General features: G+C 46.8%; 3 protein-coding genes across 9 annotated transcripts; 2 read left to right on the forward strand and 1 right to left on the reverse strand.

Annotated features, from left to right (window-relative positions):
- Positions 1–10,702: 10,702 nt before the first annotated feature.
- Positions 10,703–15,706, reverse strand: LOC139574432 (homologous recombination OB-fold protein-like). Of its 3 annotated transcripts, none has more exons than XM_071399004.1 (10): positions 15,562–15,706; positions 15,313–15,363; positions 13,970–15,040; positions 13,754–13,837; positions 13,479–13,613; positions 12,792–12,900; positions 11,954–12,039; positions 11,637–11,765; positions 11,292–11,484; positions 10,703–11,189 (listed from the first exon to the last, which is right to left on the reverse strand). In XM_071399004.1, the coding sequence occupies exons 1-10, from the start codon at positions 15,571–15,573 to the stop codon at positions 11,137–11,139; spliced, it is 1,923 nt and encodes a 640-aa protein (XP_071255105.1). In that variant the 5' UTR covers positions 15,574–15,706; the 3' UTR covers positions 10,703–11,136. The 3 variants fall into 3 exon arrangements, with proteins under 3 accessions (XP_071255105.1, XP_071255099.1, XP_071255114.1); XM_071398998.1 differs by having other exon boundaries at positions 10,710–11,189; positions 13,754–13,840; positions 15,562–15,704; XM_071399013.1 differs by lacking the exon at positions 15,313–15,363 and having other exon boundaries at positions 10,710–11,189; positions 13,754–13,840; positions 15,562–15,697.
- A 45-nt stretch (positions 15,707–15,751) lies between these two features.
- On the forward strand, positions 15,752–18,873 carry LOC139574451 (ankyrin repeat and SOCS box protein 16-like). 5 transcript variants are annotated; one of them, XM_071399025.1, is made up of 7 exons: positions 15,752–16,081; positions 16,311–16,687; positions 16,905–17,172; positions 17,423–17,831; positions 18,009–18,092; positions 18,348–18,461; positions 18,555–18,873. In XM_071399025.1, the coding sequence occupies exons 2-7, from the start codon at positions 16,354–16,356 to the stop codon at positions 18,738–18,740; spliced, it is 1,395 nt and encodes a 464-aa protein (XP_071255126.1). In that variant the 5' UTR covers positions 15,752–16,081; positions 16,311–16,353; the 3' UTR covers positions 18,741–18,873. The 5 variants fall into 5 exon arrangements, with proteins under 5 accessions (XP_071255126.1, XP_071255133.1, XP_071255141.1 ...); XM_071399032.1 differs by having other exon boundaries at positions 18,348–18,386; XM_071399040.1 differs by having other exon boundaries at positions 16,380–16,687.
- Positions 18,874–18,988: 115 nt separating this feature from the next.
- On the forward strand, positions 18,989–23,563 carry LOC139574487 (transmembrane and ubiquitin-like domain-containing protein 1). Its single transcript, XM_071399132.1, has 3 exons — positions 18,989–19,352; positions 21,122–21,693; positions 21,814–23,563. The coding sequence occupies exons 2-3, from the start codon at positions 21,137–21,139 to the stop codon at positions 22,181–22,183; spliced, it is 927 nt and encodes a 308-aa protein (XP_071255233.1). The 5' UTR covers positions 18,989–19,352; positions 21,122–21,136; the 3' UTR covers positions 22,184–23,563.
- The last annotated feature ends 447 nt before the right edge of the window (positions 23,564–24,010 follow it).

Here is a 24,010-nt window from a genome sequence, read left to right on the forward strand (position 1 = left end):
ATGTCCCAGTTCTTCCATGGCCTGCATACTCACCAGACATGTCACCCATTGAGCATGTTGGGATGCTCTGGATCAACGTGTACGGCGGCGTGTTCCAGTTCACACCAATATCCAGCAACTTCGCACAGCCATGGAAGAGGAGTGGGACAACATTTCACAGGCCACAATCAACAGCCTGATCAACTCTATGTGAAGGAGATGTGTCAAATTGCATGAGGCAAATGATGGTCACAACAGACACGGACTGGTTTTCTGATACACACCCCTACTTTTTTTTAAAGGTATCTGTGACCAGCAGATGCATATCTGTATTCCCAGTCATGTGAAATCCATAGATTAGAGCCTAATTAATTTACTTCAATTGACTGATTTCCGTATATGAACTGAAACTCAGTAAAATATTTGAAATGATTGAATGTTGCATTTATATTTTTGTTCAGTGTAAAAATTCAAGTCTGTGAGCTCTTGAGATACTTAGTGTGTCAGGCTGTGTGTGTGACACAAATATCAGTAGCGGACTAGCCATCTGGAATTCCAGGCAAATGCCAGTTGGGCTGGTCCATATATAGCCCAGTGGGCCTGTTTAACTGCGCAAAAGGATCATTCTCTTGCTAATACTGGGGGCCTCAAGGGAAAAAATGGTCCGGTGTGTTAAAAATGCCAAGGCCAATTTCTGGTCCCAGTCCGCCACTGTATCAGTCAATCACATTTCTCTCAAATGAAATTTGCAGTCGTCCCAAACAGCTGTGGGGTTGCTGGCTCCTTAACGACTTAATTAAGCAAATCTCCCCTTCCCCATTGAAGTAATGAGCATAGTTTTACAGGGATTAGCCGTCTCCTGTGTTGGAGATAAGTCTTTATTATTTACCACCTTTTCTGTACTTAGCAAATGCTATCCATCTTGAGTGGATTAATTTTTCTCCATTTAGCCAACTACCAGGGATATTCTACAGAGGATGCAGCAGCAGTTGCCTTACCCAAAGTCATATACTAATGCAATGACATAAAACCAACCACTCAGCCAGGATATTGTAGTCTTCCTACAGTATGCATTGTTAAATTTGCACTGCATAATGGAATTCATTTCATGCTCTTGCAGCTGTCTAACTCCTCACACTGGAAAGCGTTGACATCTACCTGAGGGTGTTCATAACCTGCCAATTTAGTGATGAGAATATTTTAAAAAGTTACTATCACACTATAATTTCACTCCCAAGTATCAATGTATTAATTTATTTGCTAGGTTGCGTTAGCTAGAGCTAGCCGGCTGTACCGGCACTAAAACTTCTGTATTTTTTTATCCTTATAGCTTGTTCTCCTTTTTAATTAGTGAGCCATCATGTTTTCAGCACTTTTATTCCATGACTGATCAACACTTTTCTCATGGCTCTCTCTCATCTCTCCGCAGCAGATGTGGCAATATGTTTAGAACATCGAATCGCAAGATCGAATCACAATATATATATATAGAGAGAATTGTGTGAATTGCAATATATATCGTATCGGGAGGTCCCTGGCACTTCTCAGCCCTACCTGCCATGGAATGTGAAATACTCTGTCATCCATTTTCCCTCAGAGGTCAGTGGATGAGTCCCTAAACCTCTGAGTTATGTTATTAATGTGAATCACAATCATGATGAGTCACCCTGCAAATGACAGAAAGTTAACTTCCTTTTCCACCAGAGATAAAAGGCCTCCTCTACCCCAGGGTTCGAGTGAAAAGAAAACGACCACAGAGGAGAGTATTGTGTTGACATTTTATCAAATAATTAATGAGAGTCCCTGATACGCTTGTGGAGAATGAACAAGTAAGTTAATTACTCTTTCATAACATAATGGCTTATGAAAAATAATAAGCTCTTAGTAGAAGATAATTAGGGAGTATTAAACATGGGGAGTGTGAGGGAGTAGGAGAGTGGCACTGGTTCATTACTACAGCAGGGTTGGGGTGATGAAGTTAAAGGGCGGATGTTTCAGCCAATGATAGATATATATCTATCTATAAATTCTATATTACATACACAGTATTCGGAAAGTATTCAAACCCCTTGACTTTTTCCACATTTTGTTATGTTACAGCCTTATTCTAAAATGGTTTAAATTTGACCACATAATGACAAAGCAAAATCTGAAATATCATATTAGTACTTTGTTGAAGCACCTTTGGCAGTGATTACAGCCTTGAGTCTTCTTGGGTATGAAGCAACAAGCTTGGCACACCTGTATTTGGGGAGTTTATCCCATTCTCTCTGTAGATCCTCTCAAGCTCTTTCAGGTTGGATGGGGAGTGTCGCTGCACAGGTATTTTCAGGTCTCTCCAGAGATATTCGATCAGGTTCAAGTCCTGGCTCTGGCTGGGCCACTCAAGGACGTTCAGAGACTTGTCCCGAAGCCACTCCTGCATTGTCTTGGCTGCGTACTTAGGGTCATTCTCCTGTTGGAAGGTGAACCTTCGCCCCAGCCTGAGGTCCTGAGCAGTTTTTCATTAAGGATCTCTCTTTACTCTGCTCCGTTCATCTTTCCCTCGATCCTGACTAGTCTCCCAGTCCCTGCTACTTAAAAACATCCCCACAGCATGATGCTGCCACCACCATGCTTCACCGTAAGGATGGTGCCAGGTTTCCTCCAGACGTGACGCTTGGCATTCAGGCCAAAGAGTTCAATCTTGGTTTCATCAGACCAGATAATCTTGTTTCTCATGGTCTGAGAGTCTTTAGGTGTCTTTTGGCAAACTTCAAGCGGGCTGTCATGTGCCTTTTACTGAGGAGTGGCTTCCGTCTGGCCACTCTACCATAAAAGGCCTGATTGGTTGAGTGTTGCAGAGATGGTTGTCCTTCTGGAAGGTTCTCCACAGTTCCTCTGTGGAGCTCTGTCAGAGTGACCATCGGGTTTTTGGTCACCTCCCTGTCTTGGTGGTTCCAAACTTCTTCCATTTAAGAATGATGGAAGTCACTGTGTTCTTGGGGACCGTCAATGCTGCATAAATGTTTTGGTACCCTTCCCCAGATCTGTGCTTCGACACAATCCTCTCTCAGAGCTCAACGGACAATTCCTTTGACCTCATGGCTTGGTTTTGCTCTGACATGCACTGTCAACTGTGGGACCTTATAAAAAGACAGGTGTGTACCTTTCCAAATCCTGTCCAATCAATTGAATTTGCCACATGTGGACTCCAATTAAGTTGTAGAAACATCAAGGGGTCTGAATACTTATGTAAATAAGGTATTTCAGTTTCAATTTGTAAACATTTCTAAATACCTGTTTACACTTTGTCATTATAGGGTATTGTGTGTAGATTGATGCGGGAATAATCTAAAAAAAAATCTATTTTAGAACAAGGCTGTCTGAATACTTAACGAATACACTGAGAAAAAAAAACGCAACATGTAAAGTGTTGGTCCCATATTTCATGAGCTTAAATTAAAAAAAAACTGAAATGTTCCATATGCACAAAATGCTTATTTCTCTGAAATTTTGTGCACAAATTTATTAATACCCGTTAGTGAGCATTTCTCCTATGCCAAAGTAATCCATCCACCGGACAGGTATGGCATATCAAGAAGCTGATTAAACAGCATGATCATTACACAGGTGCACCTTGTGCTGGGGACAATAAAAGGCCACAAAAAAATGTGCAGCTTTGTCACACAACACAATGCCACAGATGTCTCAGGTTGAGGGTGCAATTGACATGCTGACTGCAGGAATGCCAACCAGAGCTGTTGCCAGATAATTCAAAGTTAATTTCTCTACCATAAGACGCCACCTACATCGTTTTAGAGAATTTAGCAGTACGTCACCTTCGGCCTCACAACCACAGACCACATGTAACCATGCCAGCACAGGACCTCCACACCCGGCTTCTTCAGCTGCAGATTCATCTGAGACCATCCACCCGGACAGCTGATGAAACTGAGGAGTATTTCTGTCTGCAGTAAAAACCCTTTTGTGTGAAAAAACCATTATAATTGCCTGGGTCTGGTTCCCCAGTGGGTGGGCCTACGCCCTCCCAGGCCCACCCATGGTTGCGCCACTGCCCTGTCATGTGAAATCCATAGATTAGGGCCTAACAAAACTATTTAAATTGACTGATTTCCTTATATGAACTGTAACTCAGTAAAATTGTTAATTGTTGCACTTATATTGTTGTTCCGTATATACACTACCGTTCAAAAGTTTGGGGTCACTCATTTTAATGGACTTTTTTTGTCCATTAAAATAACATCAAATTGATCAGAAATACAGTGTGGACATTGTTAATGTTGTAAATGACTATTGTAGCTGGAAACAGCAGATTTTTAAAAAAATCTGTTAAAACCGTCTGCCTTCCTCACATTTTCCATGTGAGAAATTGACAAGAAACTGAAAATCTCGTACAACGCTGTGTACTACTCCCTTCACAGAACAGCACAAAATGTCTCTAAACAGAATAGAAAGAGGAGTGGGAGGCCCCGGTGCACAACTGAGCAAGAGGAAGATTGTCCATAACACTTTTTTCCAGACAAATCTAAGTGTGAGGTGTACAGATCAAAGAACATTTGTGAGAAGCAGAAAAAATTTAAAGATGCTGGAGGAGTGCTTGACGCCATCTGTCAAGCACGGTGGAGGCAATGTGATGGTCTGGGGGTGCTTTGGTGGTGGTAAAGTGGGATATTTGTATAGAGTAAAAGGGATCTTGAAGAAGGAAGGCTATCACTCCATTTTCCAACACCATGCCAACAGGACAATGACCCAAAGCACAGCTCCAAACTATGCAAGAACTATTTAGGGAAGAAGCAGTCAGCTGATATTCTGTCTATAATGGATAATAATATAATAATAAGAAGTGCCCATCAAGCCAATCCAACTTGTGGGAGGTGCTTCAGGAAGCATGGGGTGAAATCTCTTCAGATTACCTCAACAAATTGACAACTAGAATGCCAAAGGTCTGCAAGGCTGTAATTGCTGCAAATGGAGGATTCTTTGACGAAAACAAAGTTGGAAGGACACAATTATTATTTCAATAAAAAAATGTAAAACATTATTTATAACCTTGTCAATGTCTCGACTATATTTCCTATTCATTTTTCAACTCATTTCATGTATGTTTCCATGGGAAAATAGGACATTTCTAAGGGACCCCAAACTTTTGAATGGCAGTATGTATACACACACACACATCTGGATTCAGCATGGGAATACAAAGTACAGCACTGGACCTGAGCCGGCTAGACCCACCTTGTTACACCTATATATAAATTGGAACATATAAAGTTTATATATATATATGTGCAGACGATAGTAGAGTTTACCCTCCAACAGCTCAGATCTTACCAGCTGAGACTTTAATAAGTCTTACATACACACCGGCACTGCCTGTAAGGCATAACACAGCAGTGGGGGGGGTGAGCCACTGCCCCCTACTGGTAGTACATGTTCAGGTAAGGAAAATGGGATAAATGACCAAAAGTTCCACAGGTAAAAGACCATGGTCATGTTCGAGAGCATCAAAACAGTGATGTATCATGGGAAAATGTTGACTGACTGGTCAATATTGAGTAGTTAATTAGGATGCAATGTGATTTGAAATGTAGGTCAGTGTCTACAATTGAAGTTTGGAGGGGTGGGTGGGGTAGTACAGAAAGTAAGGCTGATCTGGATGTATCGTGATGCCTCTAAGGAGAGAGGTTGGTGGTGGTGAAGTTTTGGCGTGGGCCTCCCATATCCTGCTGGTTTAGCCCAGATAAGACCCCATTTGTCAGGCTGTGACTGTCCCAGCCACCCAGGGCTCCACCAGACAGAGCTGGATTAATATATTTGGCCAAGCAGGAAAGAAGGATTTAACTCCAGAGACTAAAATCCCAAGAAAATCCCTCCCCTAAAGTCTCTACACAATTGTAATGCATGGTAAACAGGCTGGACCAGAACAGAACATAGCCAGAGGAAGAGGATAGGAGAGACACAGGAAATAGCAATAAGACAGAAATGGAGAAAGAAGAGCATGGTACAGAATGACAGTCAGAAGGCTCCAGGAGACTATGTTTAAGGTCATTCACTTCAGGCTGATACTTTAGTTCACACCACGTTTCATCAGCGCCATCAATGTTTAAAATAGTGTTAGTTGACTGAAAGACAAGAAAACTGTTTAAAAACTTTCAATTGAAAAAAAGATTTGCAGTTCCAATTAATGGACAATGGCTATGAACAGCAGGATACTCTCCAATGAAATCTTGCAACACCGGTGCCTAATTACAGCACACCACCACGATGCAATTAAACCAGAAGTGTAGATCAATCAAGCCAGGGTTTAAATGGACATTTAATTGTAATGTTTGATTTTCCATATACTGTTCCTATTAATTAGTAAGTGCATTCTCATGCATTTTCATTCTCACTCACAACAAAGACTGCAAATTAGAGAGACAAGAAAATCAGAGACCATTTCAGTTGTGTATAGTGTATTATTGAACAGAAGTCTTCTTTAATATATACATGTTTTACAAGACATTATGTGCACATACAGTAGTTAGCTATGATTTAGAGAAGACTGCACTGTGAAGTAAAAAAATATATACAAAACATCAGCCAGCAGGTCTTCAAACACTGTGTCTATGGGATGTAGCCGTAGCAGTACGGGATGTACCCGTAGCAGTACGGGATGTAGCCGTAGCAGTAGGGGATGTACCCGTAGCAGTAGGGGATGTACCCGTAGCAGTACGGGATGTAGCCGTAGCAGTACGGGATGTAGCCGTAGCAGTAGGGGATGTAGCCGTAGCAGTACGGGATGTAGCCGTAGCAGTAGGGGATGTACCCGTAGCAGTACGGGATGTAGCCGTAGCAGTACGGGATGTAGCCGTAGCAGTACGGGATGTAGCCGTAGCAGTACGGGATGTACCCGTAGCGTAGCAGTACGGGATGTACCCGTAGCGTAGCAGTACGGGATGTACCCGTAGCGTAGCAGTACGGGATGTACCCGTAGCAGTACGGGATGTAGCAGTACGGGATGTAGCCGTAGCAGTACGGGATGTAGCCGTAGCAGTACGGGATGTAGCCGTAGCAGTAGGGGATGTACCCGTAGCAGTACGGGATGTAGCCGTAGCAGTAGGGGATGTAGCCGTAGCAGTACGGGATGTACCCGTAGCAGTACGGGATGTAGCCGTAGCAGTACGGGATGTACCCGTAGCAGTACGGGATGTACCCGTAGCAGTACGGGATGTAGCCGTAGCAGTACGGGATGTAGCCGTAGCAGTAGGGGATGTACCCGTAGCAGTACGGGATGTAGCCGTAGCAGTACGGGATGTAGCCGTAGCAGTACGGGATGTAGCCGTAGCAGTAGGGGATGTACCCGTAGCAGTAGGGGATGTACCCGTAGCAGTACGGGATGTAGCCGTAGCAGTACGGGATGTACCCGTAGCAGTACGGGATGTACCCGTAGCAGTACGGGATGTAGCCGTAGCAGTACGGGATGTACCCGTAGCAGTACGGGATGTAGCCGTAGCAGTAGGGGATGTACCCGTAGCAGTAGGGGATGTACCCGTAGCAGTACGGGATGTACCCGTAGCAGTACGGGATGTACCCGTAGCAGTACGGGATGTAGCCGTAGCAGTACGGGATGTAGCCGTAGCAGTACGGGATGTAGCCGTAGCAGTAGGGGATGTACCCGTAGCAGTACGGGATGTAGCCGTAGCAGTACGGGATGTAGCCGTAGCAGTACGGGATGTAGCCGTAGCAGTAGGGGATGTAGCCGTAGCAGTAGGGGATGTACCCGTAGCAGTAGGGGATGTACCCGTAGCAGTACGGGATGTAGCCGTAGCAGTACGGGATGTACCCGTAGCAGTACGGGATGTACCCGTAGCAGTACGGGATGTACCCGTAGCAGTACGGGATGTAGCCGTAGCAGTACGGGATGTACCCGTAGCAGTACGGGATGTACCCGTAGCAGTACGGGATGTAGCCGTAGCAGTAGGGGATGTACCCGTAGCAGTAGGGGATGTACCCGTAGCAGTACGGGATGTAGCCGTAGCAGTACGGGATGTAGCCGTAGCAGTACGGGATGTACCCGTAGCAGTACGGGATGTAGCCGTAGCAGTACGGGATGTACCCGTAGCAGTAGGGGATGTAGCCGTAGCAGTAGGGGATGTACCCGTAGCAGTACGGGATGTAGCCGTAGCAGTACGGGATGTAGCCGTAGCAGTACGGGATGTAGCCGTAGCAGTACGGGATGTAGCCGTAGCAGTACGGGATGTACCCGTAGCGTAGCAGTACGGGATGTACCCGTAGCGTAGCAGTACGGGATGTACCCGTAGCGTAGCAGTACGGGATGTACCCGTAGCAGTACGGGATGTAGCCGTAGCAGTACGGGATGTAGCCGTAGCAGTACGGGATGTAGCCGTAGCAGTACGGGATGTAGCCGTAGCAGTACGGGATGTACCCGTAGCAGTACGGGATGTACCCGTAGCAGTACGGGATGTACCCGTAGCAGTACGGGATGTAGCCGTAGCAGTACGGGATGTAGCCGTAGCAGTACGGGATGTAGCCGTATGGGATGTAGCCGTAGCAGTATGGGATGTAGCCGTATGGGATGTAGCCGTACGGGATGTACCCGTAGCAGTACGGGATGTACCCGTAGCAGTACGGGATGTACCCGTAGCAGTACGGGATGTAGCAGTACGGGATGTAGCCGTAGCAGTACGGGATGTACCCGTAGCAGTACGGGATGTACCCGTAGCAGTACGGGATGTAGCAGTACGGGATGTAGCCGTAGCAGTACGGGATGTACCCGTAGCAGTACGGGATGTAGCCGTAGCAGTACGGGATGTACCCGTAGCAGTACGGGATGTAGCCGTAGCAGTACGGGATGTACCCGTAGCAGTACGGGATGTAGCCGTAGCAGTACGGGATGTAGCAGTACGGGATGTAGCCGTAGCAGTACGGGATGTAGCCGTAGCAGTACGGGATGTAGCCGTAGCAGTACGGGATGTACCCGTAGCAGTACGGGATGTAGCAGTACGGGATGTACCCGTAGCAGTACGGGATGTACCCGTAGCAGTACGGGATGTAGCCGTAGCAGTACGGGATGTAGCCGTAGCAGTACGGGATGTAGCCGTAGCAGTACGGGATGTAGCCGTAGCAGTACGGGATGTAGCCGTACGGGATGTACCCGTAGCAGTACGGGATGTAGCCGTAGCAGTACGGGATGTAGCCGTATGGGATGTAGCCGTAGCAGTATGGGATGTAGCCGTATGGGATGTAGCCGTACGGGATGTACCCGTAGCAGTACGGGATGTACCCGTAGCAGTACGGGATGTAGCCGTAGCAGTACGGGATGTAGCCGTAGCAGTACGGGATGTAGCCGTAGCAGTACGGGATGTAGCCGTACGGGATGTACCCGTAGCAGTACGGGATGTAGCCGTAGCAGTACGGGATGTAGCCGTATGGGATGTAGCCGTAGCAGTATGGGATGTAGCCGTATGGGATGTAGCCGTACGGGATGTACCCGTAGCAGTACGGGATGTACCCTACGGGATGTACCCGTAGCAGTACGGGATGTACCCGTAGCAGTACGGGATGTAGCAGTACGGGATGTACCCGTAGCAGTACGGGATGTACCCGTAGCAGTACGGGATGTAGCCGTAGCAGTACGGGATGTAGCAGTACGGGATGTACCCGTAGCAGTACGGGATGTAGCCGTAGCAGTACGGGATGTAGCCGTAGCAGTACGGGATGTAGCCGTAGCAGTACGGGATGTAGCCGTAGCAGTACGGGATGTACCCGTAGCAGTAGGGGATGTAGCCGTAGCAGTACGGGATGTAGCAGTAGCAGTAGGGGATGTAGCCGTAGCAGTACGGGATGTACCCGTAGCAGTACGGGATGTAGCAGTACGGGATGTACCCGTAGCAGTACGGGATGTACCCGTAGCAGTACGGGATGTAGCCGTAGCAGTACGGGATGTACCCGTAGCAGTACGGGATGTAGCCGTAGCAGTAGGGGATGTAGCCGTAGCAGTAGGGGATGTACCCGTAGCAGTACGGGATGTAGCCGTAGCAGTAGGGGATGTAGCCGTAGCAGTACGGGATGTACCCGTAGCAGTACGGGATGTAGCAGTACGGGATGTACCCGTAGCAGTACGGGATGTAGCCGTAGCAGTACGGGATGTAGCCGTAGCAGTACGGGATGTAGCCGTAGCAGTACGGGATGTAGCCGTAGCAGTACGGGATGTACCCGTAGCAGTACGGGATGGACCCGTAGCAGTACGGGATGTAGCCGTAGCAGTACGGGATGTACCCGTAGCAGTACGGGATGTAGCCGTAGCAGTACGGGATGTAGCCGTAGCAGTAGGGGATGTACCCGTAGCAGTACGGGATGTACCCGTAGCAGTACGGGATGTACCCGTAGCAGTAGGGGATGTACCCGTAGCAGTACGGGATGTACCCGTAGCAGTACGGGATGTAGCCGTAGCAGTAGGGGATGTAGCCGTAGCAGTACGGGATGTACCCGTAGCAGTAGGGGATGTAGCCGTAGCAGTACGGGATGTAGCAGTAGCAGTACGGGATGTAGCCGTAGCAGTACGGGATGTAGCCGTAGCAGTACGGGATGTAGCCGTAGCAGTACGGGATGTAGCCGTAGCAGTAGGGGATGTAGCCGTAGCAGTACGGGATGTAGCCGTAGCAGTACGGGATGTACCCGTAGCAGTAGGGGATGTACCCGTAGCAGTAGGGGATGTAGCAGTACGGGATGTAGCCGTAGCAGTACGGGATGTAGCAGTAGGGGATGTACCCGTAGCAGTAGGGGATGTACCCGTAGCAGTACGGGATGTACCCGTAGCAGTAGGGGATGTACCCGTAGCAGTAGGGGTAGGGAAGCTTCATTCAAATTTGGGAGACGCGGGAGCGACAGTCCCAGTTCCCAACACCTCAGAGTTTTCCCCCCCACACGGCCAACATGCAATTTATACCGGTGTGATTAATGGTCACAGCACACCAAACACAAAATGATAGCACTTCAGGCGACAAGATTCTTCGGGGGAATCAAGTAGAAAGGCATCCAACGTGTGGTCAGAATGCATCAAACTCAAATTCACATGTAAGTGACGCTTGAGTTGTCCTACATCTCCCCTGTATAAATGTACCTTATCCGTAAGGGGTAGGTGGGCAGGTGTCAGAGGCAGTAGGACTCAACAGGCAACTCCCCAAGAAGCTCATCAAGGTCATCTGCACAACACAGACAGACAAATTCAATCAAACAAACACACAGGGTGGAGCTGCTGATTGGTTTACCAAGAACATACACTCATATGCATATCCAAGTCCCACCTGCGTCCCAGGACAGGTCCAGTGGTGCAGCAGGCGGGCCCTGTGGAACACTAGAGGAGCCAGCACCAGAGTCTGCAGAGACCTGTGGGGCCCGAACATCCTCTTCATCATCATCATCATAGAACAACTCCATCTGAGACACAGGGGCTCCTGGGACACTGGAGGACTGATCAGGTGATTCCAACATTGGCTCCTACATTCAACAGTAGAGGTAGACAAACAAATACAAAACATCTGTCAAGACACCAAGTTTTACTCATCAATGATTTGTCATTGTTACATCAAACTCCCAACAGCCTAGGATAACGACAAGATATCCTCCAGGCCTTGGTCGTGGTCTCTCACCAGGTGGAGTGGGGGCAGCTGGGTCTGTGTGGAGGACAGAGTCGAGCCGTCAGGAGGGTAGATCCTCAGGAGGTTGTTGGGTGTCACGTTCAGGTAGTGGTTACGGTGGGACGGAGAGAACACACCCACCTTCATGAAGAGACAACTAATTATGGGTCTACAGCTAACACAGTGCAAAAATTATCAACTTTACACACACACAATTTGTTTTTGTGATTTTATTGAGAGTGGCTCATCAATCATTTTGAAGAATCCAACAAATGATTTGCAATGAAACACTAGTAAATAGTGAGGTGTGTGGCCTGTGGAAGTCCTACCTGTTTGAGCAGCAGTACCGCCCCTGTCTTGAGCTCCCCTAGTCTGTCCTCTAGGAGGCGCCGGTGCACTGTGCCCTGCATCTCTCCTACAGTCAGTCAGACACACTTATTACTACTGTGTATTACTACTGTGCTCTACCGTGCAGTCAGAGCAAAACAGCATACCCAGCCATGTGCTTCTGCATCGCTTGCTTTTTAGGGTTTTAGGCTGGGTATCTGTATAGCACTCTGTGACAACTGTGGATGTAAAAATGGCTGTATAAAATACATGTGATTGATTCATACCACATGGAGCACACTGATCACATTGTTCCTACTAATGACAACAGTGTAGTAATCAGTGCATCCCCCTCCAGGGGTAATCTGTTGACAGGTAGCACCAAGGGCCACACTTCAGGAAGGAAATGCACAGATGACTGAGACTTAATAGTCCGTGGTGATCAGCATGTAGCTAATAACCGTTCATTTGATGCTGATCCATAATGATAGAATCACTAATAAGCACAGCACTAAGGTTAAGTATCTACTTTAATAGATCTGCTCAGGAGTCCTCACGCTGGCTCTCCTGAGGCCATGAGGACCTGCTAGGTTCAAGCAGTACTCAGAGAGAAATAGAGGAACTGCAAGAAAATGAGAGAAAGAGACAGAAGAATGGAGGAAAGAGGGGCCTAGGGACAATGACACAAACCAGATGTCTTCTACTGAATCACATGGTGTGTGAAGCGAATTCAGGTGAATTCTCAGTGGCGTACACACAAACCGCCAGCCACACACTCACTACAATGGCTGTGTGACCAGTTCTACCTACAAGAACAACCTTACCACCAGTAGGCCTTACCTGTGGGATCCCTGAACACAGCCTTGGCATCAGCGTGTGTGTGGAGGATGCTCTTTAGTACCACAGCCATGTTGGGAACCTTGTTCTTCGCCAGCTGTTTCAGGGCCGCCTGAGAGAGCGAGACAGACAGACAGACAGAGAGAGACTTTCGTATTAGAGCACTACAAAACAAGTTCAAACTGCCAATCATTAACTTTAATTAATTAAACAGCTCAATTACTCATGCAGAGTTGCCATTAGCAGTGGCACATTAAGACTGTGGAAAAACAACAGAATAACCATTAAGATGATTAATGTGTGATCATGTTTGGGATAATAACTACTAACACCCCAGGCACAGGCCTGTCATCTGTCCTGATTATACTGATAGACCGTCACCACAGAGACAAGGGCCATTAACATAGAGAAAAACACCATCAACTTCTATCAGGGAGGCTGCCCTGGGTGCAAAAAAACATGCTCATGAAGTCAAATTAGCAAACGGTGTTACGCAAGTGTTAAATTTTTGCACCAGATGATATGGCATTTAAAGCTTCTAACATTAAATATGTTATGTTAAATTATGCATATTGTTGAAGGGTACATAGCCACGCACAGCCTGAACACTGTTAGCCTTTCAGTCACCTTTCATGCCATTTAAGCTACCATAGGCTGTGTATATTGGATAACGCTAAATGTGCTGGTCACCTTGCGGAGTACCACGGCCACGCTGTAAGAGTGCAGAAAACAGGAGGAGTTCCTTTCGTCCAATCCCATCTCTGCCTTCATCGCTGCCCACGGACCTACACTGAAATCCTCTTCCTCAGTCTGAGAGCTGGGAACCTGGACAGGTTTTTTTTACACACACATCACATGTTCATAAAGCAACATGATATAATAAATAATGGACAGAAAAATGAATAAATATCATGACACATGATACATTCTGTAAATGTATAGCCTACACATCAGTGTGATAGTACCTGACTGGGCGGTCGAGCCACGGCCCCATGTGCAGGTGTCTGAGGAATGGCCACCACAATGTCATCCAGGCTCTGCCCATGGAGCTGCTTTAAGGAGAGAGAATGGAACCCTGCAGTAGCTTAATATCACAACCAAGCACATTGCTGACTGCTGAGATTAGTTAGACTACAAATAAACAGAGAGGCAGGTAGGGACAGAAGCAGAAAGAGACACACCTGTTGTGGTAGGATTCCTGCAGGCCCAGGGAAGTGGCGGGTATTGGGCCGGATGTGGTCAGAACGGGGTCTCTGGGGGGTCTTGTTGGAGTTGGACACCAGCTGAATCAAGTGGTTAGTGAAGACGGGTGTGTGGAGGGAACGGGGGGTGAGACTGGGGGAAGGCACGGGTCCACCAAACCTACTAGAGGGGGCTGGGGAGATGGGGTCAAAAAGGCTGCGTCCCTGAGTCAGAGGTGTAGCCCAGGGCCTCTGTACCTGGGAAGGAAGCCCCCTGATTGGTCTGGGGGTCACAGGCCTGGGGAAGGGGCTGGAGGCCATGGTGAGGCCAGGAAACACTGGGCTCTGGGGTGGAGCTAGGAGGAAAGTAGCACTAGGATCAGGGTGTGGAGAGGGGAAGGGGCCAGGGAATGAGGACCTGTGGAGTATATTACTAATGGGAAGACCAGACGTTTGGTTAGAGGTATTGAATCCTCTCAGACCCACATTGGGCCCGGTTTGAGCACCACCACAGGCTGTGGGCCGTAGTCTTTTGGCTGGGGATACAGAGTCATCGCTGGGCTTGGTTAGATCTGCAGCTGGAGCAGTTTCTCGGACCTGAGCCCAAGTGCTCATCTGTGGATCACTTTCATCTAGGTCTGCCAGGTCAACATCCCAATCATCAAAGTCATCCTGCGGCGAGGGGGCCTCTTGCTGTCCTGTTGTGTTTGACTTCATCTGTTGAGCTGGTGAGGAGCTCTGTTGGGTAACTGTACACGGTCCCCTACTCAGTGTAGGAAGGTGGAGAGGGGGAAGAGGGAATGAGGGCAATGGTTTAGATGTAGAGAGCTGTCTCAAACCCAAAGCAGCAGACTGTCCTACACTGCTTGGTGTTGCATTCTCTGACCCTGGGCCATTCGACAGGCCCCTATGGGCAAGTATGCCTTCTGTGGATGGTTGATGTGAGTTATTCTGGCCATAGGGGGCAGCAGGAGTTGATGCTGCAGTTGAACGGAGGAAACAGGACTGTGCTGCAGAGGACACTGTGCTAGCAGACACTGCTGGAGCGGACCAGTCCATCTCAAGTAGATCCTAACACACACACACACACACACACACACACACACACACACACACACACACACACACACACACACACACACACACACACACACACACACTTGTATAATTCATATTCAAAGAAAGCCAGAGGTGTAATATAAATTCATAAATAAATCGTTTCACAACAGTACTCTACATTACTTGTGATGTCAATCTGAGAATTTATACAGAAGGCTATAATCTGTCATAACTATCATATCAGCAGGTGGTAATCACTGACTGTGTAAATCAGTTTGCAGCACCTCATCATCGAAGTTCTCCCCAACGTTAAATAATCCATTCCACTTGCAAGTCTGTCGAATAAGAAAGACATCTTCAAATATAGCATCAACTAAGAAAGTGCTAGATGTAAATTACATTTCGCCAACTAGATGGCTGGCTAACACTGTTAGCTACGTGCCAAGCTAGCTAGAAGCTTCTCTCATTTGTAAACTTGTGGCAGCTACCAACCTGAGGACCAGAGCTAGCAAACAAACATGACTGATTCTTACCATAGCAGTCATGCGATCTCGTGTCGAATGTCTTTTCTAACTGTCTATTTACATTGGTACATAAGATCAATCGAACGTGTATATGTCATTTAATTCAGCCATCCAGTACTTGCTGCCGTAAAAAATTTGTAACTTTTCAAGCAATGCAAGATGTTGTAAATACGAAATTTTGTGAGATTGGCACCGCCACGTTCAAGTAGAACGTAATTACGTAATCAATGTTTACGCTGCGTGACGTTCGCGAGATGGGTCGTCACTTGTCGCCACCTGCTGACTATCTCAGTTAATGCAGTTCCCCGAATATCAGATTGCGTTCCCCGTCTATTTATAACAGGCACTAAACTTGTATTGGGGCAACAATATCTTGTGAAAGGACATTTGGACGTGTCTGTAAAACACGTCATGAAGTAGTCGAAAGCAAATTACGTTATCCACAACAGAAAATGTACTATACTTTGTATAGTAACTTACTTGAGTTCACATGAAACAATTCTGAATTCACAGTGGTTACAAGTTCAAGGTGAGTAGAATTCTATATTCACACAACATTGATACTATGTAAATTCAATCTTCAAAGACCAGAGACAAAACAAATTGTTGTCTCTGTTGTCTCTGTTTTGATTTTCGTTTAGTATTGGCCATAACAGTAGCTTTTTAGTCAGTGTCTAAGTCAAATTTGCGGCACTGAGTCATGTTGTGCCCACTGTAAGCAACTCAAATTGGAACTGTTTCAAATGTGTTGCTCAAAGACCTCAGTGGGTTGCTTGAGATTCTGCTCCAGCTTTGGGTGTCATGTCCAGGGACACATTTGCCTTCAGCTCAGCCGCCTTACATTCTCTGAAAGTGGATCAGGAGCTCCAGGAGTGGGAGGATAAGCGGCAGGCATTGGCTCACAGGAGGGCCATGAGCCGGCCACCTGTGTCCCGGGCCTCCAGACCCCCTCCCAGACAGCAGCGGGGCCTCCAGGAGATCCGGGTCTATGAGGCCCGATGCAGAGACACCACAATCCACAACACATTCATGTGTGGGGACATGAAGGGAGTGCACACTGTGTTAAAGGACCCCTGCATGGTCAACGCACTGATGGAAACAGTACATGAAGAGATGGTGTGGGCTCCAGAGCTGGGTAGGTGCCAAATGCAGAGAATATAAACTCACTTTTACTGTATGCTTCACTGTTGTCTTTTTGTTAGACCTGTCTGTGCCTTTCTTATAGATCTTCCAATCTTTCCCCATCACTGCTCATCGACTCTCTTTATTCTATCCTCTAAACATACCTAAGCCTCTCTGGCTATGAGCATCTGCTAGGTAAATAATGTACATACTCTCTGTCCCTCTGACAGGGATGTGGACCATGAGCTCCAAGATCAAGCAGACATCTGCATTGCGTCTGGCAGCCAGCAAGGGACACTCAGGCTGTGTGGAGGAGCTGCTGTTTCGAGGGGCGGAGGTGGATGCTGACCCTGGTGGCAGCACAGCCCTGCATGATGCCTGTATAGGTGGCCATGACAGCTGTGTCCAGCTGCTGCTAGCCCACGGAGCAGACCCTGACCTACTGGCAGAAGACGGCAGTGCACCCCTTCACCTCTGCAGCACAGCCCAGACATTTCAGTGAGTGACAGCGCCTTAGCCATACTGACACTATGCCTGGTGATCATTTATATTATTTATAGATAGAAGAATGTTTCAAAAGTTATATGGCAGGTGGGTCTGTTGATGTGGGTGCTAATGAAAGATAAGATCATAAGGTTGTGTCTCTACTCTCTTCAGGTGTGCTGAGCTGCTGGTGACAGGTGGGGCAGAGGTCAATGTGTTCACCAGTGAAACAAAGCTCATAAGGTTGTGTCTCTACTCTCTTCAGGTGTGCTGAGCTGCTGGTGACGGGTGGGGCAGAGGTCAATGTGTTCACCAGTGAAACAAAGCTAACGCCCCTCCATGTGGTGGCTCGTCGGGGTCTGGAGGAGCATGTGAAGCTCTTTCTGTCCCATGGAGCTGACGTGTCAGCCAGGAACCGTGAGGGGGAGACCCCCCTGAATGCAGCCTGTGCTGGGGCTGAGAGGCCTGCCGAGGCTGGGCAGTACCTCCGCGTGGTTCAGATGCTGCTGGGAGCTGGGGCTGACCCCTGCACTGCAGGCAGGAAACACCACACACCTCTACACAACGCCTGTAGTAACTGCAGCCCACGCATTGCAGAAATTTTACTACAACATGGAGCCAAAGCAGATGTGCAGAACTGTGCAGGATACACACCCATGGACTGTCTGTTACAGGTGGGGTTAAGAGTGGGCCATATTGGAGGGGGGGGGGGGGCAGGCAGAGGGACCTAAGGAGAGTTCTGTGGTCAAAGTGTAAGATCCATTTGGACATAGTTATTTAATTACATTTATAATTTTCATAATCAGTGAGTGGTAGATAAGACAGACTTATTCTCCTTCTCCTGTCTGCAGGTGGTGGAGGACTATCCAGACCAGCATCCTGAGGCTGTAGCACGCTCCCTCCTAAACCACGGGGCCAAGGCCGGTAAAAGCTTGGTATGTCAGGGTGGGCAATTGGAAAAGTGAGTTGGGCCAAGCTGGGTGTAAAAATGGCAGTTGGAGGCTGCATTTGGGCCCATTTAATTATATTTTATTGGGATGAAATATGTGCACCAGCAAAAGCTTGATTTTATTTAATTTGTGGGCGCTATGAAAATGTTTTAAAGCTAATTCCCTGCAATTCTACGTAGACAATATATTTAAGGAGGGCATGATAATAATAATATTAACCCACAGATTTCCTCCATATAGATGCTGAAGCTCTGCCTCCTCTCCCCTGCCACTCTGGAGGTAATGCTGAACTGCTATGCTGTTGTCCCTTCCTGTGAGGAATGGATGCAGTCTATCCCTCTTGAGATACATGAGGTTTGTTCTTTCCACTGTTTTCAGCTCTCTCCTTCACTGCCTGAACCATCTAATGTCCTTCTTCCCTTTCCATCACCATCTCTCTGTCCCCAGACGCACCAGGGTTTCTTTGACTCTGTGAGGCAGATGACTAGCCAGCCCCGCTCCCTGCAGCACCTGTGCCGCTGTGCTCTGCGCCGCCACTTAGGAAAAGGTATCGACGCAGCTATCAGTAGATTGGACATCCCCAGCTCTCTGATGGAGTATCTACTACTTCGGAATGAAGGGGAGATCCGGTGAATAAAGTGGAACACATGGGACAGAAGCCAAGAGAGAGAATGATTTGCATTTACAATAACTGAAAGAATGGTTGCAATTTGTGTTTTCTGTATTAATTTATTAATAAATCAACTTTCTATTTTGCCTATGAAAATGTGATACTATTTTTCTGAACTAATTTATGTTCTTGTATGAATTGTATTTGTATGGACGATTGGTAGAAATGAAAAGACATCTCAGAATGTATTGACAACAACTCAGACTGTATGACTCTCAACTACTTCCCAGGCTGCTTCATCTGCACAGGTGAAAGCAACCACCCACTACAGGTACACTATTGCTTTCATCTGTACTCTATTTTCAGCACATGAAGGAGAGATAATGCGAGGAGAGGAAGCCACTTTTTAGTATTTTAGATTTATACCATTATTTGTTTCCTTGCTTGTGCCCGTTTGCGTGCCAGCTACACAAGAGTTGGACGTCCCAAGGATCCCTGAAAGCACTAACCGACCTACGTGCTGGTGGCGTAACGTCATCTGTGTTTATGTGGCCCTCTACTCCAGTTTTATTATCGGGGCTGTGGCTAAATTAGCATGGTAGCATGTCGTCAAACATGATTTGACTACATAGCAGGTAAGCGCACCTCTTATATTCAAATGCGCATATAACTGGTGTGTGCATTTAATAAGAACATCTATAGAAAGCATTTTGACAATGTAGTGAAAGTTAGCAAACGAAGGTCGTCCTTGTTGCTATTACTAGCTAGCTAGCTTACCTAATACCTAGCTAGTAACCTACCAATATGTCTTCTAACGTTAGCATAAACATTGAAAAAAAAAATTCTTCTGTATCTAGCTAGTTCTCCAACGGATGCACAATGTAGTAGTAAACACATTAGTGACGTGTTTTAACTGGGTTGACATTAGTTAGATGGTTTGCTAGCTAACTTTTGTGACAACATTGCCAACTATAGACGGTTGCTTTGAAGTAGCACTTAATCTCTGTCCCTGACAGTTGTAGTACAGGTCTCTGTCACTGACAGTTGTAATACAGGTTTCTGTCCCTGACAGTTGTAGTACAGGTCTCTGTCCCTGACAGTTGTAATACAGGTCTCTGTCCCTGACAGTTGTAATACAGGTCTCTGTCCCTGACAGTTGGAAAACAGGTCTCTGTCACTGACAGTTGTAATACAGGTCTATGTCCCTGACAGTTGTAATACAGGTCTCTGTCACTGACAGTTGTAATACAGGTCTCTGTCCCTGACAGTTGTAATACAGGTCTCTGTCCCTGACAGTTGTAATACAGGTCTCTGTCCCTGACAGTTGTAATACAGGTCTCTGTCCCTGACAGTTGTAATACAGGTCTCTGTCCCTGACAGTTGTAATACAGGTCTCTGTCCCTGACAGTTGTAATACAGGTCTCTGTCCCTGACAGTTGTAATACAGGTCTCTGTCCCTGACAGTTGTAATACAGATCTCTGTCCCTGACAGTTGTAATACAAGTCTCTGTCCCTGACAGTTGTAATACAGGTCTCTGTCCCTGACAGTTGTAATAGAGATCTCTGTCCCTGACAGTTGTAATACAAGTCTCTGTCCCTGACAGTTGTAATACAGGTCTCTGTCCCTGACAGTTGTAATACAAGTCTCTGTCCCTGACAGTTGTAATACAGATCTCTGTCCCTGACAGTTGTAATACAAGTCTCTGTCCCTGACAGTTGTAATACAGGTCTCTGTCCCTGACAGTTGTAATACAAGTCTCTGTCCCTGACAGTTGTAATTTTAATTTTTTTAATTTTTAATTTTACCTTTATTTAACTAGGCAAGTCAGTTAAGAACAAATTCTTATTTTCAATGACGGCCTAGGAACAGTGGGTTAACTGCCTGTTCAGGGGCAGAACGACAGATTTGTACCTTGTCAGCTCGGGGTAATACAGATCTCTGTCCCTGACAGTTGTAATACAAGTCTCTGTCCCTGACAGTTGTAGTACAGGTCTCTGTCCCTGACAGTTGTAATACAGGTCTCTGTCCCTGACAGTTGTAATACAGGTCTCTGTCCCTGACAGTTGTAATACAGGTCTCTGTCCCTGACAGTTGTAATACAGGTCTCTGTCACTGACAGTTGTAATACAGGTCTCTGTCCCTGACAGTTGTAATACAGGTCTCTGTCCCTGACAGTTGTAATACAAGTCTCTGTCCCTGACAGTTGTAATACAGGTCTCTGTCCCTGACAGTTGTAATACAGGTCTCTGTCCCTGACAGTTGTAATACAGGTCTCTGTCCCTGACAGTTGTAATACAGGTCTCTGTCCCTGACAGTGACAGTCGCAATACAGGTCTCTGCTCATAGGCTTTCTACTCATATGTATCTATGCACTTATTTCACTTCTCTTTTGCTTTTCAACAGACACTAAGGACAGAGATGGCGGTGTGTGCACTGACAATGGACGGGATGGGAGACGAGGTGGCTGCAGTAAGCGGTGTGTTACTTCTGGTCTTGGCCCTGGTTCTGGCATGGCTCTCCACGCAAGTGGCAGATCGGGGAGACCACATCCTGAGCACCATCCTTACAGTCGGGGCCCACGCCTCTCTAATCGGGCTGGGGGGCCATGACAGTTACAGTGGAGGGCCACCCAGTGCAGACACCCCAGAGCAGCAAACACCTCCACACTCCCAAGAGAACAAGCCAGAGGAGGGGGAGCCTGGGTCTGAGAGGGAAGATGGTGAGGGAACAGGAGAGGGGACTGCAGGGGCTGGAGTTGACCTGCTGTTGAATATCCAGGGGAAGAAACCTCAGACATACCAGCCTGATGATGAGGAAGATGATGAGGAAGAGGATGACTATGAGGAAGAAGACAAGGTTCAGAAGCTGAGCCCAGTGGTCTCCTGCACCAGCATCACGGTTCGTTTGAAGTTCCTGAATGACACAGAAGAGGTGGCAGTCCTGAGTCCCAAGGATACAGTGGGTCTACTGAAGAGGTTAGTATGAAATGGCAGCTCTCATTATACATTTTCTGTGTTTAACCTTCTTTTTTGATTTATTGAACATGCATGTCTCTCCCATACAGTCTTACAGAGACATTTCTTTCTCCCCTCTAGTAAGTACTTCTCAGGGCGGGAGCGTCAGATCAAGTTGATCTACCAGGGCCAGCTGCTTCAGGATCCCAAACGGACTCTGCTCTCCCTCAACATCTCTCACAACAGTGTGATCCACTGCCACGTGTCCCAGGTGCTGCGGGAGGCCAGCCCAGAGGAGGCAGCTCGCTCTGGGGCTAGTGGGGGAATCAGGGCTGCAGGCCTGGCTCTGAGCACCAGCAGCCTGGTGGTGCCTGTGTTCGTGGTGATGTTAGCCGTGGTCTGGTACTTCCGCATCAACTACCGTCAGTTCTTCACCGCCCCTGCTACCATCTCCCTGGTGGGAGTCACTGTGTTCTTCAGCTTCCTCATCTTTGGAATGCACAGCCGGTGAGCGGGAGAGGAGGCAGGATGGAAGGGCCCTCATCTGGGCAGGAGAATGAGAAGGAATAACAACTGTGTCAGGAGGATGAATGGAGTCAGGGGGCCTCTGCCTCAGACACCATAGAGCTCAACTGGAATCCTAAGAGTGGGTGTGCCTGTGTTTGTGCATGCACCAGCAAATAGCATAATGTGAGATTGATTGTATGTGCAGAGATTCAAGTTATCTGGAATGTGTGTTTGTTAGTATAAAGCAGTGATAATACATGAGCTGTTATTTTGCTTCTCAGAAAAACATTGAGTGGGTCTAGCTCCTGTTGGTCCTTATAGGGCAGAACCATCAGCATCACACCCAGGACCACAGGCTGCTTGGTCCACTGTGTCAGCAATATCTTCTGGCCAGTTTGGCTTCACATAGCCTGTTCTGTGTTAGGTTGCTCTCAGAAATTAGGGTCTCTATTCAATCAGATCCGCTTTAGCCGACATAAGTATAGAAGTTGTGTGGGAGGTGGAACTGTGTTAGTGCTGTCAAATCCACTGAGGTATAATAACTGGAGACTGCGTCCAAGATGTCCGCCTTTTGTTTTCAAGGTTATCTACTCACATTTGCATACGCCAATTCATGTCTGTCTATATCCGGGTTGAATCCGGTTTATACAGACCAGCATCACATGCACACTAGCACTCAGTGCGCACAGGGAGCAGTGCAGACGTCATCCAAAAACATGGCAGACAGATGAATATAAAATGTTGGCATCAGCTACAAATATTTGAATAATTCAATGGATGTTTTGTGCACAAAGGTGATGACCTAAGTGTCTTATTAGGAATTTTGAAATCTGACTTATCTATGTGGCCGTGTATGGAAATTGTCCTTCTGGGCTGAGCGTCCGTTAAACTGCAAAACTGTAGCAGTCGAAACCGTGCTTTGCTTTAAGTAAATACCACGGAGCCTCGTTTACAAGTTCGAACAATGGAATGTGAGATGTAATCTACACCTCGATGAGACTGATTAGAAATCTTTACTTTAATTATTTTCAATTTGAGCGTAATTTCTATCTAGCCTACACGTTCTCGTTATGAACTTCATATGCAAGTAGGACAGGCGTGGCTTCGTGATAATGATCAAGAGCAGCCACTCACCGATTTGACAGCTCCAACGCCGTTACACCGCCGACAATTCAGCTATGCGTGTCAGCTATCGCCGGTTAACACTTGATCTGATTGAATCTAGACCTAGGATAATGCATTTCTTCACATCATGGCCCCATACTCTTTTCATTATATACATGTTAACGTTCCAGAAATGTTTTGTCTTTTTGTAGTACGTGTTTGAACGAGCAATTCATTTCCTCATTTGCAACGGAAACAAAATGAAGATTATATAACTAAAGACTTGACTCGAGAGCAACTTTGAAACCACTTGCTATGTATGGAGTGGTGGTTCTATTTCTACTTTCTTTCCAGTTCTTTGGGAATGAGCTTTCACCTTAGTTATTGTGGACTGTAACGACTGCCTTATTGCAAGGCAAAACAGTTTAAGGATTTTTGTTGCTTGAATTACTCTACACTAATATCTTCAGTTATTTTAAACCATATAAGTTAATGCATGAAAATAAGCAACATGTTTGGTTTCGAAAATACTGTAAATATGTATTTACTGTACATTGAATGAATGGGATGAAACCCCACATCGGACACATCAGGATTTCTGTTGGGGAATTTGACACAGACGAGAGGGAAAATCTCTTTATCCCTTAAGTTCGATTGTTTTCCTCTGGCCTCAGATTTAAAGACATTCAAACCAATCAGTCCCTGTGTAAAGAAGGAGTATGTCTGA

Source organism: Salvelinus alpinus, chromosome 1, assembly GCF_045679555.1.
Source record: "Salvelinus alpinus chromosome 1, SLU_Salpinus.1, whole genome shotgun sequence".
Taxonomy (NCBI): Eukaryota; Metazoa; Chordata; class Actinopteri; order Salmoniformes; family Salmonidae; genus Salvelinus; species Salvelinus alpinus.

What these genes read in the sequence shown, in the direction of transcription:
- LOC139574451 (XM_071399025.1), top strand. Translation starts at nt 16,354, where the DNA reads ATGTCCAGGGACACATTTGCCTTCAGCTCAGCCGCCTTACATTCTCTG. An exon ending in GGTGTGGGCTCCAGAGCTGG is followed by an intron (nt 16,688 to 16,904) that starts GTAGGTGCCAAA and finishes TCCCTCTGACAG; the next exon opens with GGATGTGGACCATGAGCTCC. An exon ending in AGCACAGCCCAGACATTTCA is followed by an intron (nt 17,173 to 17,422) that starts GTGAGTGACAGC and finishes TACTCTCTTCAG; the next exon opens with GTGTGCTGAGCTGCTGGTGA.
- LOC139574432 (XM_071398998.1), bottom strand. An exon ending in CAGGAATCCTACCACAACAG is followed by an intron (nt 13,841 to 13,969) that starts GTGTGTCTCTTT and finishes CTCTCCTTAAAG; the next exon opens with CAGCTCCATGGGCAGAGCCT. An exon ending in TGGCCGTGGTACTCCGCAAG is followed by an intron (nt 12,901 to 13,478) that starts GTGACCAGCACA and finishes TCGCTCTCTCAG; the next exon opens with GCGGCCCTGAAACAGCTGGC.
- LOC139574487 (XM_071399132.1), top strand. Translation starts at nt 21,137, where the DNA reads ATGGCGGTGTGTGCACTGACAATGGACGGGATGGGAGACGAGGTGGCT. An exon ending in ACAGTGGGTCTACTGAAGAG is followed by an intron (nt 21,694 to 21,813) that starts GTTAGTATGAAA and finishes TCTCCCCTCTAG; the next exon opens with TAAGTACTTCTCAGGGCGGG.